We start from the raw sequence: 15,188 nt of genomic DNA, 5'->3' as shown, positions 1-15,188 counted from the left end.
TTTTCTGCCCTTGATCTTCTAGGTGATGAGGTCACGGTTTTTGAAAGGCCATTACTGGGGTTGTGAGTTGGTGGTAAAGGGAGTGGTTGTTAAAGGTTGTGGACGGGATACAAACCAAGCAGGATTTTTTCACCTAGGTGGTGTTGAGCTTCCGGAACATTGTTCAAGCTGGACCTATCCAGTCAAACGGGGAATGTTCCACAGTAAGTCTGAGCTGAGACTTGTAGCCAGTCGAGAGTCACGAGGAGACGGAAAGTGAGTTATTAATGCATAATTACTAGTTAATGATCTGCTCGAGTGTAGCCGTATTTATATGGCTGGTCTAACTCAGTTTCTGGCTGAGGTTTACACCCAGTATGTTGATATTGGGAATTCAGAGACGATAATGTCAATGAAAATCAAGGGAGGATTGTTAGATTCCCTCCAGCTGGGGATGGTTATTGAGCCGTATTTGTTTATTACGAATATTGCTGAATAGAGATCACGATATTTACAGTGGACAACTCGAACATACATGGTCTGCACAACACTGCAAGTCACATTTATTCATTTCACATTAAGTGCTCTTGGTATAGCGCGAGAAGTTAAATTGTCCCCAGTGTTGCTTTTCCAACATTCAAGTCTATTACTTCCGAAATATTTGAGGACGAGGAACAAGCGTAATTCTTGGAACTAGAGTGTAAACTGAAATAAGAAAAATCGAATAGTAAACTTCAAGAACTGGACTTTGAAAAAGCAAATAGCCAGAACAGAAACTTTGTCAAGTTTAGCATTTTCCCCAAAAGAAAAGTAAGTGCAAAAATAAACCGTATTTCGAACTAGTTAGTGTCCGATTGTGTACAGCCTTCGAAAATACTTTGTTCTTCACAGATGCTCGCTTTCCTGGCCATTTAATGAAATTGTCCTCTGGAGATTTCCCACTACTGATGGCTTCTGCATAAAATAGTTATATTTTCAAATGTTAATGTGCGGAAACGGTATAAATCCAAGTCGAAATGGGGTTCCTTGTGGATCAGTCTATTGGTTAACAAACTGCTGAGTGATGCTCGTGGTTGTCAATACTCCAATGCAGCTTGCTGAACGTCGTCATAGTCTCCTCCGATTCCACCTTCAAATGAAGTGATAAAGTGCACAGATTTCATTCATTATAGAGAATGACAGTTAGCAAACGGATGATTTTTAAAATGTACTCTCTTTGACAATTTATCTTCCTACATGTGAGTTTATTATCAATCGATTTAAATACATATTTAGCTAGTTATAGCTCACCAAAGTTAAAGTTTCAAATTACCTGTAGTGCAGTTGGAATAGTTCGTTCCTGTTGAAAATACTTTTATAACGACCAATTCAGAAAACTAACATTTCATAAATTATCACGTGCTGTTCATTTGAAAGTTCATTGTGGTGTAAATAACGTAGCTGTCCAACATTTTGTTTTGATATTGGCGTGCTGAAGCAAAACACTGAGTTATCGAATTTCGTAAAGCTACTACCTGCAAGGTTTTATACAAGAGATCTAAATGTATTAGGTGCGAATTATCCTTATTCCTCAGTTGTAAACGGATGAAAATTCTGCAGCACAAAGCCCAGCAGCATTTTGGGAAGATCTGCACAGTGCAAGATGTTGAAGAAAGCCGCTTACCTACACGGGAGCAATTAGAGATATCAATAAACATTGCTTTTGGAGACAATGGTTTTAAAAATAAGATCTCCTAGAGTAGATGACGACAGACAATTTGAGTTTTTGCGACATCGTTGAATCAATCGCCAGCCTGTGCTGTATTTCGCCGGAGCATGGAATTGACCCCCACACAACATTGAAATCTTCAACACTTCTTTCATGTGAATCGCGGTCTATGCAACATTCAATCTTGTCTGCTGAACTTACAGTGCGAAAAAAATAAAAGGAAAGGTATTGCTCCCACAAAGTTTAACTATTATTTTAACTGTGCAGGTATAATCGTGTCAAGGTGATTGACGCTAACTGCATTCTACTTCAGGCTCCTGAATCTCGATCTCCTCACAAACAGGTTCAGGACATCCTACGCTCGGCTCGCAATAAACAACTGCACCTCCCAGTCGCGAACCATTTTAACTCTCCCTCCCATTCCTGAGACGACATGTCCGTCCTGGGCCTCCTGCAGTGCCATAATGATGCCACCCGAAGGTTGCAGGAACAGCAACTCATATTCCACTTGGGAACCCTGCAGCCCAGTGGTATCAATGTGGATTTCACTAGCTTCAAAATCTCTCCTCCTCCTCCGGCATCTCAAAACCAGCCCAGCTCGTCCCCGCCTCCGTAACCCGTTCTTCCTCTCATCCATCCCCTCCCCCCACCTCAAGCCGCACCTCCATTTCCTATCTACCTAACTCACCCCGCCCCCTTGACCTATCCGTCCTCCCCGGAGTGACCTATCCCCCACCCCCCTACCTCACCACCTATGCTCTCCTCTCCATCTCTCCTCTATGCATCTTCGGTCCGCCTCCCCCTCTCTCCCTAATAATTTCAGAACCTTTCCCCATCCCCCTTTTCTGATGAAGGATCTAGGCCCGAAACGTCAGGTTTTGTGCTCCTAAGATGCTGCTTGGCCTGCTGTGTTCATCCAGCTCCACACTTTATTATCTAAGGATATCCAGTTATGAGGTCCGTTTCTTCTGCTTGAAAAAGCAAAATGAGGAGAACGTCGGGTGACTAAATTTCATTTGTTACAATTCTGGTTCGCATTCTTCACTTTTCGCCTCTCATTATCTTTTATGGTAACATTGAGGTTATAACATATCTACGGAATTCACATTGTCCCGGCCTCGAATTACATAAATTTAAGTTCTTTCTGTCTTCCTTTTCTGATATGGGCCATAGGCGCTGCCTCATTGGTTACGTATAATCGCAACAGAACCAACTCCTTGGCAGGGTGTTTTTGGAAGTGACAATGTTCTGGCAGAAAATAATTTTAAAATTCCCATCTCTCCGCCTCTAGCAGCTGTTGGAGTTGGCAAAGTCTGAGTATCCTGATGCAATAAAACGAACTGGCGCCTCTGCCGGGTTTCAAAACCATGTTCACCACTGTCAGCTCTCTCTGTCCTCATAGCACGTACACGACCAGAGCGCGATCGTGACTCGGGTGAGTGTCAATCCTTTCAGTGCGCTTGCGTCCCGGAGCGCGGTTCCAGGTGGTGAGCATTTGAAAGTCGCATGGAAATCCATTGAAACCTTAGAAAGGGTACAGCACAGAAGGGCGTCATTCGGCCCATCTGGCCCATGCCAATCCAAAGTCAGAATTGAACTCCATCTGCCACTTTCATGCCCATTCACCAACCCATCTATATCATTGTGGATCTTACTCTATGTCTACACTATTCACTCCATGATAAAGTTTTGTATTATCTGCAAATTTCCAAATTATGCCACCACATACAAGTCTAAATTGCCTTTGTAGAAAATAAATGGCAGGCATCCTAGCACCTAGCCGAATGAAACACTTTTAATAAATTGCAATTTACAGAGATAGCTACCAAACAGTACCTTTGCTTCCTGTTACCAGGCCGACTTTGGATCTAATTCATCACATAACTGTATCCCCTGGACTTTTACTTTTTGACTAGTCTGCCATGTGGTACGTTGTCAAATGCCATACTAACTTCCACGTAGACAACATCCACTGAACTATCCTCATCGATCGTCCTTGTCACCTCCTCAAAGAATTCAATAAAATTTATCAGGCTTGACATTTCCTTATCAAAGCCATGTTGACTATTCCTGACTCGTCAATGCCTTTCTGAGCGCCAGTTTATCTAATCTCGTGATTGATTCTAACAATTTTCCCACACCAAAGTAAATGCACACTGCAATACAAATCTGGAAATAAGAGCCTAATGATGATGATGAATCTGCTGCCCATTGTCAGAAAAACCCATCTGGTTCAGTAATGTCCATGAGGGACTGAAGCTGCCACCCTTACCTACATTGACCTACATGTGATGCCATGTTGACTGCCCGCCGGGCAATTAAGGATGGGTAACAAATGCTGGCCTAGCTAGAAACACCCTCATCCCGTCAATGAATTAAGAAAAAAAACGTTACTTGTATTATTTCGGCAGACTGATTACGAGTGGTGTTAGAAATCGAGCCGTTGCATAGATGTTAGGATAATGCAACATTATATGTGAACAGCATGATGAAATATGAAGCCTGAGATTCAAATTTATTAACAGTACTCAGTCGACATACCACAAGAAATACAGAAGAAATTAGCAGGATGTTGCAAAGCGACGCAAATCGACTACATGTGGGCAAAACTGCATTGATTGGCTTAATAGTGGTGAATATAACACCATGTGAGCTGACAAAGGTCAGTGCAAGTGTTTTCCATTAAAAAGTTTCGAAATTTGGAATGAGCAGTGAGATGTACGAGTCCAGGTTGTAAAGCGACTAAAAATTGTTGTGACAAGTTTGCTTAAAAAGTTGCATTGCACGCATCAGGGCTATTCACAAGAAATACCAATGCAATGGAAATCCAACATTTATACTGAGTGCTGTTGAATTGGCAAATTGGTATTGATATTGGTATGAAGGGTCTTGACTGCCACACAAAATGTTTCAATGAACTTTGCTGTTTTCAGCAATACTCAGATTTTATACTACAAAAATGACTAAAGACTAGTGCATTGATTTAAAAGAAAATGTGGAATTGATTTGTGCAGCCGTTACTTCATTTGATCCTGGCAAAAGGAACAGATTGAATGGTGTCAAATCTACATATTGTGCTTATGCTGAAAGTTCTGGTTTCTCTCCAGCAGGTGGCAGCCTAAGCAAGACCACCTTTTCGGGTTCGTAGCATTTCAGGAACGTGTCCATCAGATTGATGTGAGAACGACTCAAATAAATAGACTTTAAATGAAATATTGAATGCTTTCAGGACCCATTGTTTGTGCAGTAAAAGTAACCTACTTTGTTATATCTACATCAAAGTACAGAAAATCTTAACCTTGTCCTGGAGAACGTGGTCGACCTGCAGTTATAATCGCGGCAACAACTACCTTTTCATAGCAACATTAACATAGTGCAAATAATCTTAAAATACTTCACATGACTATTGCCAAGCATAATTTGGCGCTAAACTAAGCAAACCTATATTAGAGCAGACAATCAAACAGTGGATAAAGGAGCATGTGTTAACAACTTAAAGGAAAGCACCTAAAACATAATGGTGGCAATTCGAGAGCGTGTATATCTACGACTGAAGGCATAGTCGTCAATTGTGCAGCGGTTGAAGTGTAGGAATCTGGAAAGCCGCAGAATTTGTCTGCAGAGACCAAACAGGCAGTAGGGTCGAAGGAGAGAAAGAAAGAGCAAACATTTGGTCATGAACAATAGGATAGCATTTGCAAAATTGAGGCGCGAATAGAATTCATGTACTAGAACACTGTATACTGACATGTTTATTTCAACAGCAACAAAAACAAAGTTGCTGGAAAAGCTCAGCAGGTTTGACAGCATCTGTGGAGGAGAAAACATAGTCAACGTTTCGGATCCAGTGACCCTTCCTCAGAACTCTTCTATTTCTCCAATCATGGGTGTCCTTTATTGTCCATTGGCAGTTGCAGAGGAATAATTCACTCTCCTTGCATTGAACTTCATCCAACCAAATGAGGCCACTTCCTTGACCGAATGCATTGTCTCCCGCTACTCAGACTGGGTTGCCAGTGTAACTGTCAACAAACGACAGCAGCATCACATATATTCCAAGTGTCATCGCACACCATTTCCTAGGTCTTACTGAAGGATATTTCAACACTCCCTGAGCAGTTGTTAAATCCTGTTGCTATACGCAGCTTTGCTGCAAAAATCATAGTTGTGAATAGTTCCCTATTTAAAATCCTACTGACATTCAATTTCTTATTTCCAATTTTTTTTGTGTTGGCATCCAAACAGAAGTGCAACAATCTAACAAGAGCGCAATAATATTTCTAAATTTCTTCTGGCCAAAATTTTGCTGGGCACTTGCTGTAATGGAAAATTATAGATTAGGTTCACTTTTTGAAATGAGGATGCATTTAGTAAGGTGCCACACCATGGTTGTTGCCGAAAGTAACATGTTGGCATGCACAGTAGATTCATTGGGAAGACAGTAGGCATGAAAGACACATTTTTTGGTTTGCAAGAAGTGCGCAGATGGAAAAAGTGCTGGGGCCTCATCATTGTAGTTTATATTGTAATGTCCATATCTTTTATTTTTCTGCATTTTTATTGCAGACTGAACTGAGAAAACAAATGCCTAAAAATAAAGACCTGCTGAAGAGTTACTGCATATTATTTCTGAAAGTTATCCAAAACTCGTTTTAAGAACCATTTTCACTGCTGTTGATTCAAATGGTAGTAGGAGAAGGCATCAGATATCCAACAGTTCAGGAGCTGTTTTTGTTGTCTGCGGCAAGACCCATGCTAAACCCAAAAAGATAATTTATTCCTCCTTCTTTCATTGCTGTAAGCTCTGATTACAAATTAAGTCAAGTACGTTCTATTGATGAGAATGACACACCTTTGCCTCCTGCAAATTGGTTAAAGCATCTGGAGAACAAAATCAGTGCATTCTGATCAGTACAAGAATCACCTCAGCAGATCTTGTGAACAGGGAGCACAGTTTTCAAACAAAATACCGGTGATTTTCTTTCCTTGTCCACGTCTATCTGGGTGAGTGTCTAAGAGGGAATTTATGAGGTTTAGATTTTTAACCAATAGTTATATGCCAACAGTTTATAATTGTTCACCTGCGTCTAAAGTTTGCTTCCTTCTAATAAATAAGAATCCTTGTTAAGCACAGAAAACTGGTTGCTGCCTTCTGTAAACTTGATTCAGATAGGTAGATAGATTAGGGAATTCTGTGTCCTTTTTAAAATCTATAATGGCATTGTACTTCAAAAGTACAGTGGGCTGGAAACAAGCACCAGTGTTACTGAAATTCTGTCAGTGATAACGGGAACTGCAGATGCTGTAGAATCCAAGATAACAAAGTGTGGAGCTGGATGAACACAGCAGGCCAAGCAGCATCTCAGGAGCACAAAAGCTGATGTTTCGGGCCGAGACCCTTCCTCAGAGAGGGGTATGGGGAGAGGGAACTGGAAGAAATAGGGAGAGAGGGGGAGGCGGACCGAAGATGGAGAGGAAAAGAGAGGAGAGTATGAATGGGGAGGTAGGGAGGGGATAGGTCAGTCCAGGGAAGACCGACAGGTCAAGGAGGTGGGATGAGGTTAGTAGGTAGGAAATGGAGGTGTGGCTTGAGGTGGGAGGAAGGGATGGGTGAGAGGAAGAACAGGTTAGGGAAATGGAGACAGGCTGGGCTGATTTTGCGATGCAGTGGGGGGAGGGGAAGAACTGGGCTGGTTTTGGGATGCAGTGGGGGAAGGGGAGACTGACACCCTCATCCGCCTAGCCGAACTCGTCCTCACCCTCAACAACTTCTCTTTCGATTCCTCCCACTTCTGACTGACAAAGGGGGTGGCCATGGGTACCAGCATGGGCCCAAGCTATGCCTGCCTCTTTGTAGGTTACGTGGAACAATCCCTCTTCCGCACCTACACAGGCCCCAAACCCCACCTCTTCCTCCGTTACATTGATGACTGTATCGGCGCCGCTCTTGCTCCCCAGAGGAGCTCGAACAGTTCATCCACTTCACCAATACCTTGCACCCCAACCTTCAGTTCACCTGGGCCATCTCCAGCACATCACTCACTTTCCTGGACCTCTCAGTCTCCATCCTGCTAGAAACTGATGTCCATTTCAAGCCCACTGACTCCCACCCAACCTCCTGCAAAAATTCCATCCCCTACTCCCAATTCCTCCGCCTCCGCCGCATCTGCTCCCAGAATGAGGCGTTCCACTCCCGCACATCCCAGATGTCCACGTTCTTCAAGGACCGCAACTTTCCCCCTGCAGTGTTTGAGAACGCCCTTGACCGTGTCTCCCGCATTTCCCGCAACACATCCCTCACACCCCGCCCCCGCCACAACCACCCCCAGAGGATCCCCCTCGTTCTCACAAACCACCCCATCAACCTCCGGATACAACGCATCATCGTCCGACACCTCCACCAGCTACAATCCGACCCCACCACCCAAGCTATTTTTCCATCCCCACCCTTGTCTGCCTTCTGGAGAGACCACTCTCTCCGCGACTCCCTTGTCCGCTCCACACTCCCCTCCAACCCCACCGCACCCAGCACCTTCCCCTGCAACTGCAGGAAGTGCTACACTTGCCCCCACACCTCCTCCCTCACCCCTATCCCAGGCCCCAAGATGACCTTCCATATTAAGCAGATGTTCACCTGCACATCTGCCAATGTGGTATATTGTATCCATTGTACCTGGTGTGGCTACCTCTACACTGGGGAAACCAAGCGGAGACTTAGGGACCGCTTTGCAGAACACCTCCGCTCGGTTCACAACAAACAACTGCACCTCCCAGTCGTGAACCATTTTACCTCCCCCTCCATTTCTCAGACGACATGTCCATCATGGGCCTCCTGCAGTGCCACAATGATGCCACCCAAAGGTTGCAAGAACAGCAACTCATATTCCGCTTGGGTACCCTGCAGCCCAATGGTATCAATGTGGACTTCACAAGCTTCAAAATCTTCCCTTCCCCCACTGCATCCCAAAACCAGCCCAGCCTGTCTCCGCTTCCCTGACCTGTTCTTCCTCTCACCCATCCCTTCCTCCCACCACAAGCCGCACCTCCATTTCCTACCTACCACCTCATCCCGCCTCCTTGACCTGTCCATCTTTCCTGGACTGATCTATCCCCTCCCTACCTCCTCACCTATATTCTCCTCTCTACCTATCTTCTTTTCTCTCCATCTTCAGTCTGCCTCCCCTTCTCTCCCTATTTATTCCAGTTCACTCTCCCCATCCCCCTCTCTGGTGAAGTGTCTAGGCCCGAAACATCAGCTTTTGTGCTCCTGAGATGCTGCTGGGCCTGCTGTTTTCATCCAGCTTCACACTTTATTATCTTTACTGAAATTCTACCTGCTTTGCTAACTTCTTTTTCTGGATGCTTTAACTTTTTTGAAGAAGGCACAGGGCACATTCATTAAATATAAGTTACAGTGGAAGGAAGAATAGATTGGTATTCTTTAGACTGAACATGATTTTTGCTACAGAGTACAGACACAGTTGCTAAACTGATGGGCATACAAAGGCTTTCCCTATCACGTTCACAGCCCAAAGCTGTTCAGCTACATGAGAACTAATCACATTGATGTTGGCAGACAGTAGGTCTTTGTCATCAATCAGCGGTTACTGGACAAAGAAGCTACTTGTTTCCAGCTGAACGGACTCTTAGCTCCAGCTTATCTGTGCATTTTGCTCTTTGAACCATCAGTTGTAGAAACAGTGCTTAAAATGAGCATCAGGTTACTTGCTTTCAAAAGCAGGTTGTAATTCGGCAGCAAACTTTATTTTATTTTGATAAACAGTGCTTCTTCTTGCAGCAATCGGCACTAAAAATAGAGGCTTCAAAAAAAAAATGGTTTTTCCATGACATAAATGACTTGGATGGAGGGTCCAAAAGTACAGCTGTTAGATTTGCTGATGACACAAAAATAGATAGGAAAGTAAGTTGTGAGCAGAAAATTAGAAAGCTACAAAAGGAGAATAGGTAATTTAAGTGATGCTCTTGAACTTGACCCTGTGAAGTGCATTCATTGTTAAATTTGGAATATTTGCTGTGCTAACGATAAAACACCGACCTGGTGCCAAGCAGATTCATTACAGCATCCAATAAAATAGTCACACATATTCTGACAAAAGGAGAACCGTTTTGATGACGTGTAGCCAGGCACCTTGTGAATATCCACATTTTAAAGGTATACAATTGTGTAGTTAACAACATCTTCTGAACATCATCTCATATGATTCTTCTCTATCTCGACCTCATTGCTGTTCCTCATTGGATTAATTTCTGTAAAGCAACTCATATCCATGATTTCTGTGATGTTTTCCAAAATAAACGAGGCCCATTTGCAGTCTTATCTGAGCAGATGACTCAGACATCTTCCTGGTAGTTGCAATTGTGTTGGCCCCATGATGAAGATGGACATTGCCACAGGAGAGTATCATGCAAACGACAGTTCAGATTGTTGAGCCAGATCTATCCAGGACCCTTTCCAAATGTAATATCACAATCTACAGATTGGACGAAGCCACAGCCGAGCTGTTTACAAACAACTTCCGCTTCCTCCTTCCTAAAGGAACAGTCCACCATGTCCTGTTGCAGAGAAGTTCAACTCTGCCCTGACAGAGGCCTCTCCATCCTGCAGCCTAATGGCCCAGTGCTCTGTACAAGAAAGATGAGCATCACTTTTTTTGGAGGTCATACTCTCGTGGAATGTGATATAGGAAAGTCAGCGCATCAACCCGATAGCATGGTGTTGTAACAGTACATCTCGCCCTAGAAGATAACTCCAGAACCTTCTTTATGATTGCAGCTTTTCTCACCCCGTGGCCCTGCCAGACATTCCCACAATACAGAATCATTCACTCCGCACTCCAGTTTGACTAATCAGATAGGCCCCAGTCCTGGATGAAATCACTGAATTTACAGCCTGTCCACATTACTGGTTACAGACAACTTGGGCATCTGCAAAATTCCAGGAATCATCACACATAGTCCCCCAGTTACCATTGCAGAAAAATTCCATCTTTTCAGCACAGCGACTTCCACCATCCAACAATCTTATCTGAATATGATCTGCAGGACAGGAATTATTCTATCAGTTCATAATCTGTTCATGAAAATGATGCTGGAGGCCCTCAATCCATCATTCTCAACCAAAAATATCCCTTATAATTAATATTGGTGCAATGATTTCTTCATGTTCAAACCTGTGTCAAATGTATATCCCAAATGTTTCAATCTATATTCAATGTCTAGCTTGCTAATAGTTTGCTACTATGCTCTACATTGTTGGAGGATGGAAAACATATGAGAAAAATGAAGCTATTATTGTCAAATTGGAAACTGCTTCTTTTGATGCCATGGCTTTTTCCTTCTCCACACAGTGCTGTCCCTGGCAAAGATAGCATTTTTTGTCTCAACTCCAGATTCCCTTTAAATGGTGTTGATATTATTTTGGATTTCGATTTGTCACTTTTGAGTATAGTTAAGAAAAAGCCATGTTTGCTGTGGAAATGGAAACATATATAGCAGAAACTGGACGGAAGAACATCTTTCCTTTCTTAAAGGTCTTTTGTTATGTAGAGGTGCTTAAATGCTCATTGAATCCCCTGAAATCTCCTTTCTTTATTTGGCTATGTTAAAATTGATTTGATGTTCTGCCACTGTGAGATGCGAAACTGAACTTATCCAGGACACTAGTCTAGGCAACTAATCTAATAATCAATTGGCATGGCTTCGGACCACCATGTCCACAAGATTAAAAAACAAACATAATCTCAAAAAAAAAGAAAAACATGGAACTGGAAAGCAGAAATAGTAGACTATTTCTTGCAACACTTCTGTGGAGAAAATGCTGGTAGATTTGACAATGCAATTACAAAGCCATACTATGATCATTGAGTTATGGCAACACGGAAAAAGGTGCCTTGGCACACGTCCATGCAGATTATCAGATTTCCAGCACGAACATTTAGCCTTGCATGATATGGATTTTCAAGTGCTGATCTGAATAGATTTAAAAGTATTGAGGGCACCAGATACCCACAATCCCCTGGGTGAACACTTTCCCCCTCAAGTTCCATCCAAACTTGCTACGCCTTGTCCCTCAGAACTTTGTACACTGAAATCAGAATCCTTCAACCTACTGTGCTCTAAGGAAATAACACTAATCCATTGTTCATAACAGATTGGCTGCAGCCTACGCGACGTCCTGAAGAATCTCTTCTGCATCCTTTCTAGTGCAATCAAATTCTTCTTTTAGCGTGATGATCAGGACTGCCCATTATAGTCCAGCTGTAACCTAACTAACTTTATTTTCAGCTTCATCATACACTCCTTGAGCTAATAATCATGCCTTGGCTAATAAAGCCAAATATCCAATATACCTCTTAACCACCTTATCTACCTGTCCTACTGACTTCAAGCATCTATCAACATGCATACACAGTTTCCTCAGATCCCTTGTACTTCCACGGCTCCTACTATTTGATGTGTCTACCTTTCCTTATTATTCCTCCCAAAATATATCACAATTAAGGAATAATTTAGATTTTCCACTGACCAGCCCATCAAAGTAGCCCATTGATATTATTCTGTATTCTATAGTAAATTGCTACTTATGACATCACCAAGTTTCTTGTCATATTGAACTTACTAATAATACTTCCGACATTTGAGTCCAAATAAGTAGTACACACAATAAACAACAAATGACATTGGTAGACAACCGGTCATATAGGGCCATAGCCTTTCCCAAAGTAAGCCCCTCCAACTACTGATATAACTTCACCACCTTCCAGTGATGTCCAATCACAGTGGTGCCCAGGGAATGCCAATGTGAATCATAAACTGTGTCCCAACTCTCTTCATACAGCACTTTTAATTCTCCTGAGCATTCATTAGCTCTGTCTGTGTCCTGGTCATTTTGAAACAAACAGAATAACATGTTCAATAGATATTACTTGAATTATAATCTTATAAGAAAAACAAATAATTTTGCTTGTTGGATGGTATCTGCTCTGTTTTTAAACATGTATTTGATAGCAGATGGTGTCGATTTGGAACCTACAGTTAATTTTGTCTACACCCCCTTAAAATCATATGATTTTGTTAAACTGTCTTTTCTCTTTGTTTATAAAATATTTCTCTCTACATTTGGGTGCATAACGGTTAATCCAATATGTGCCTGAACATTTTTACTGCTGTGTTCAATATTCTTTGCAAGTCAGCCTCTTTATTTATTTCATTCATGGGATGAAGGCATCACAAACTAGGCCAGTGAGATTGTTGTTGTTTCATCACCATGCTAGGCAACATCATCAGTGCTCCTTCCAATGAAGCAATGTTGTTCTACCCTGCTTGGAGTTTCTCTGATCTGGTCTGTTAAATTGAGTTGTGTCATTTCCGGTTTGTTTTTTGCATGGGTTTGTATATGGTCCCTAATTCCACAAGTTTGTTGATTGCATTACTGATTGAAAACCAGATCTCTAGGAATTCCCATGGTTGTTGTTGGCTTGAGCCAACACAGGCTGCACTGATGATGTTACCTAGTATGGTGATGAAACATCCGTACAAGAACCAACCAGTTCGGTGAGCAAGTCATCAACCTCATCCACAACTTGAGCTACAAATCTTCACAAGAACCTTAAACTAGACCAGTGTTCACTGCCTACCCCTAATTTCCCAGAGGGCAGTTAAGAATCAACCACATTTTTATGGATTTTGCAATTCGCAATGGCATTCCATGGAATACATTCAAATTCTGTCGTAAACACACATTAAAATATTAGTGCCCTCATCTTAATGGATGTCACTATACACTCTAGTTTGAAAACAATCAGTTTGAAAAACCTTAGATTGCAAGTTCATAGCTCCTTGAAGCTGCAATCGCAGGTTGACAGGGCAGAGAAAAAGGTGCTTGGTATGCTAGCTGATATTGGCCAGTGCATTGAGTATAGGACAGGGGATGTCATGTTGAGGAAGAGGATGTAAAAGCATAGAATTCATCTTATACTGATACAAAACACTGGTTGCATCCAAGTGGATTACTAGATCCATCTCAGGACAACTTATGTAAGAAAAGTTGAGAAGGCATTAGAGATGATGCAAAGGGATAAAGAGGCCACAAAAGGGATGATAAACTCAATTTTCTTAAAAATTGGAAATGTTGAGATTGCTAACCTTAGTGATGAGAAGGATAAAGTAAGTTTTTTAGAAGTATTCAAAAGTCATGAGGTGTCTCAGCAGAGCAATTAGTGAAAAACTGTTGCCATCAGTTGAATTATCGAAAACTGATGTAATATTTTGGGGCTCAGTTTCACTTTTATTGTAAGACTTACTTTAAATATAATTAGATTGTGTTTAAAGGAATAGGTCAACAACTTTCATGGTCCTGACAAGACCAGTTGCAGGTACAAATATATTTACGAGGGGGCATAATTTTAAGGTGATAGGAGGAAGGTATAGGGGAGATGTCAGAGGTAGGTCCTTTACACAGAGTGATAGGTGTGTGGAACGCACTGCCAGCAGTGATAGTGGAGTCAGATACTTCCGAAATTTTTAAACGTCTCTTGCATAGTCACATGGATGATAGCGTAACGTAGGGTATGCAGGGCAGTTTGATCTTCGTAGGATAACAGGTCAGCACAACATCATGAGCTAAAGGGCCTGTACTGTGCTGTACTGTTGAATGTTCTATGTTCTTCTCATAGAAGATACATAAGAAATACTACTTCATAAAAGCTGTAGTTTTCAGTTCAACCACTTTGGCATAGTAGTTTTCAACATTAGTTGACTGGGTACAGGTCTTTTGCTCTGCTTTGGTCACTGAAATTCTCCTTTACTTTGGTTTTTTTCTTCTTAAGCTTTGAAGCACTAAAAAATAGCCCTCATTAAACTTTGTAAGTCACATTCTGAACCTTTAACTGGCATTTTAGCGCAAGACCAGTTTATAGTCAGTCTTGGATTGGCAAGGTAGGGTGTGTTCAATTCCTGATTAGTTTCTTCAAAATTAAGAATAATTTTACTGATATCAGGTGAATCAATATTATTCAAGGAACATTTATTGAGTTTGCTGATCTCATGCTGACTGTTCCCAATAAGTTATTGATTGAAGTTGAGAGGCAAGGTGGAAGGCTCCAAGTGAAATGAAAATCTGACTATGGCAGCCAGAGTCTACTGTTCTCTGGAAAGACTTCTGCACAAGCACAAAATGGATATAGTGGGAAAGGCCAGAAAACAAGATCTCAGCACCAAAACAAACCTAAATTCATGGAGGTGGACATAAAGTAGAGCTGATGCCTTGGCTGAACACTGATATTTCAGTGACAGAGAGGTCACATATGATTCTGGAATGAAGGCAAGCAATGAGATTGGAAGAAGAGTGGGTTCAGAGGAAAATGAAGGGAAAAGTGTGGGTCAGAACTAATTACATTAAACTCAAAGAAAGGTAGTCACAAAGGACTGAGGGCAGAACCAGCTGGAATGGATTGGAAAATAAATTAGAAGCAAGAGCAGT

General features: G+C 42.0%; 1 protein-coding gene across 1 annotated transcript in view; it reads right to left on the bottom strand.

Moving 5' to 3' along the window:
• Positions 1-1,055: 1,055 nt before the first annotated feature.
• LOC125457766 (deleted in malignant brain tumors 1 protein-like) overlaps positions 1,056-15,188 on the bottom strand; it is a 64,464-nt gene continuing 50,331 nt past the window's right edge. The window contains exon 11 of the mRNA XM_059650838.1: positions 1,056-1,108. Coding sequence (XP_059506821.1) covers positions 1,056-1,108 — 53 coding nt within the window. The remainder of the gene's footprint in view (positions 1,109-15,188) is intronic.

The sequence above is a fragment of the Stegostoma tigrinum genome, chromosome 14 (assembly GCF_030684315.1).
Source record: "Stegostoma tigrinum isolate sSteTig4 chromosome 14, sSteTig4.hap1, whole genome shotgun sequence".
In the NCBI taxonomy this organism is placed as follows: domain Eukaryota; kingdom Metazoa; phylum Chordata; class Chondrichthyes; order Orectolobiformes; family Stegostomatidae; genus Stegostoma; species Stegostoma tigrinum.
This window is presented reverse-complemented; position numbering and strand designations above follow the sequence as displayed.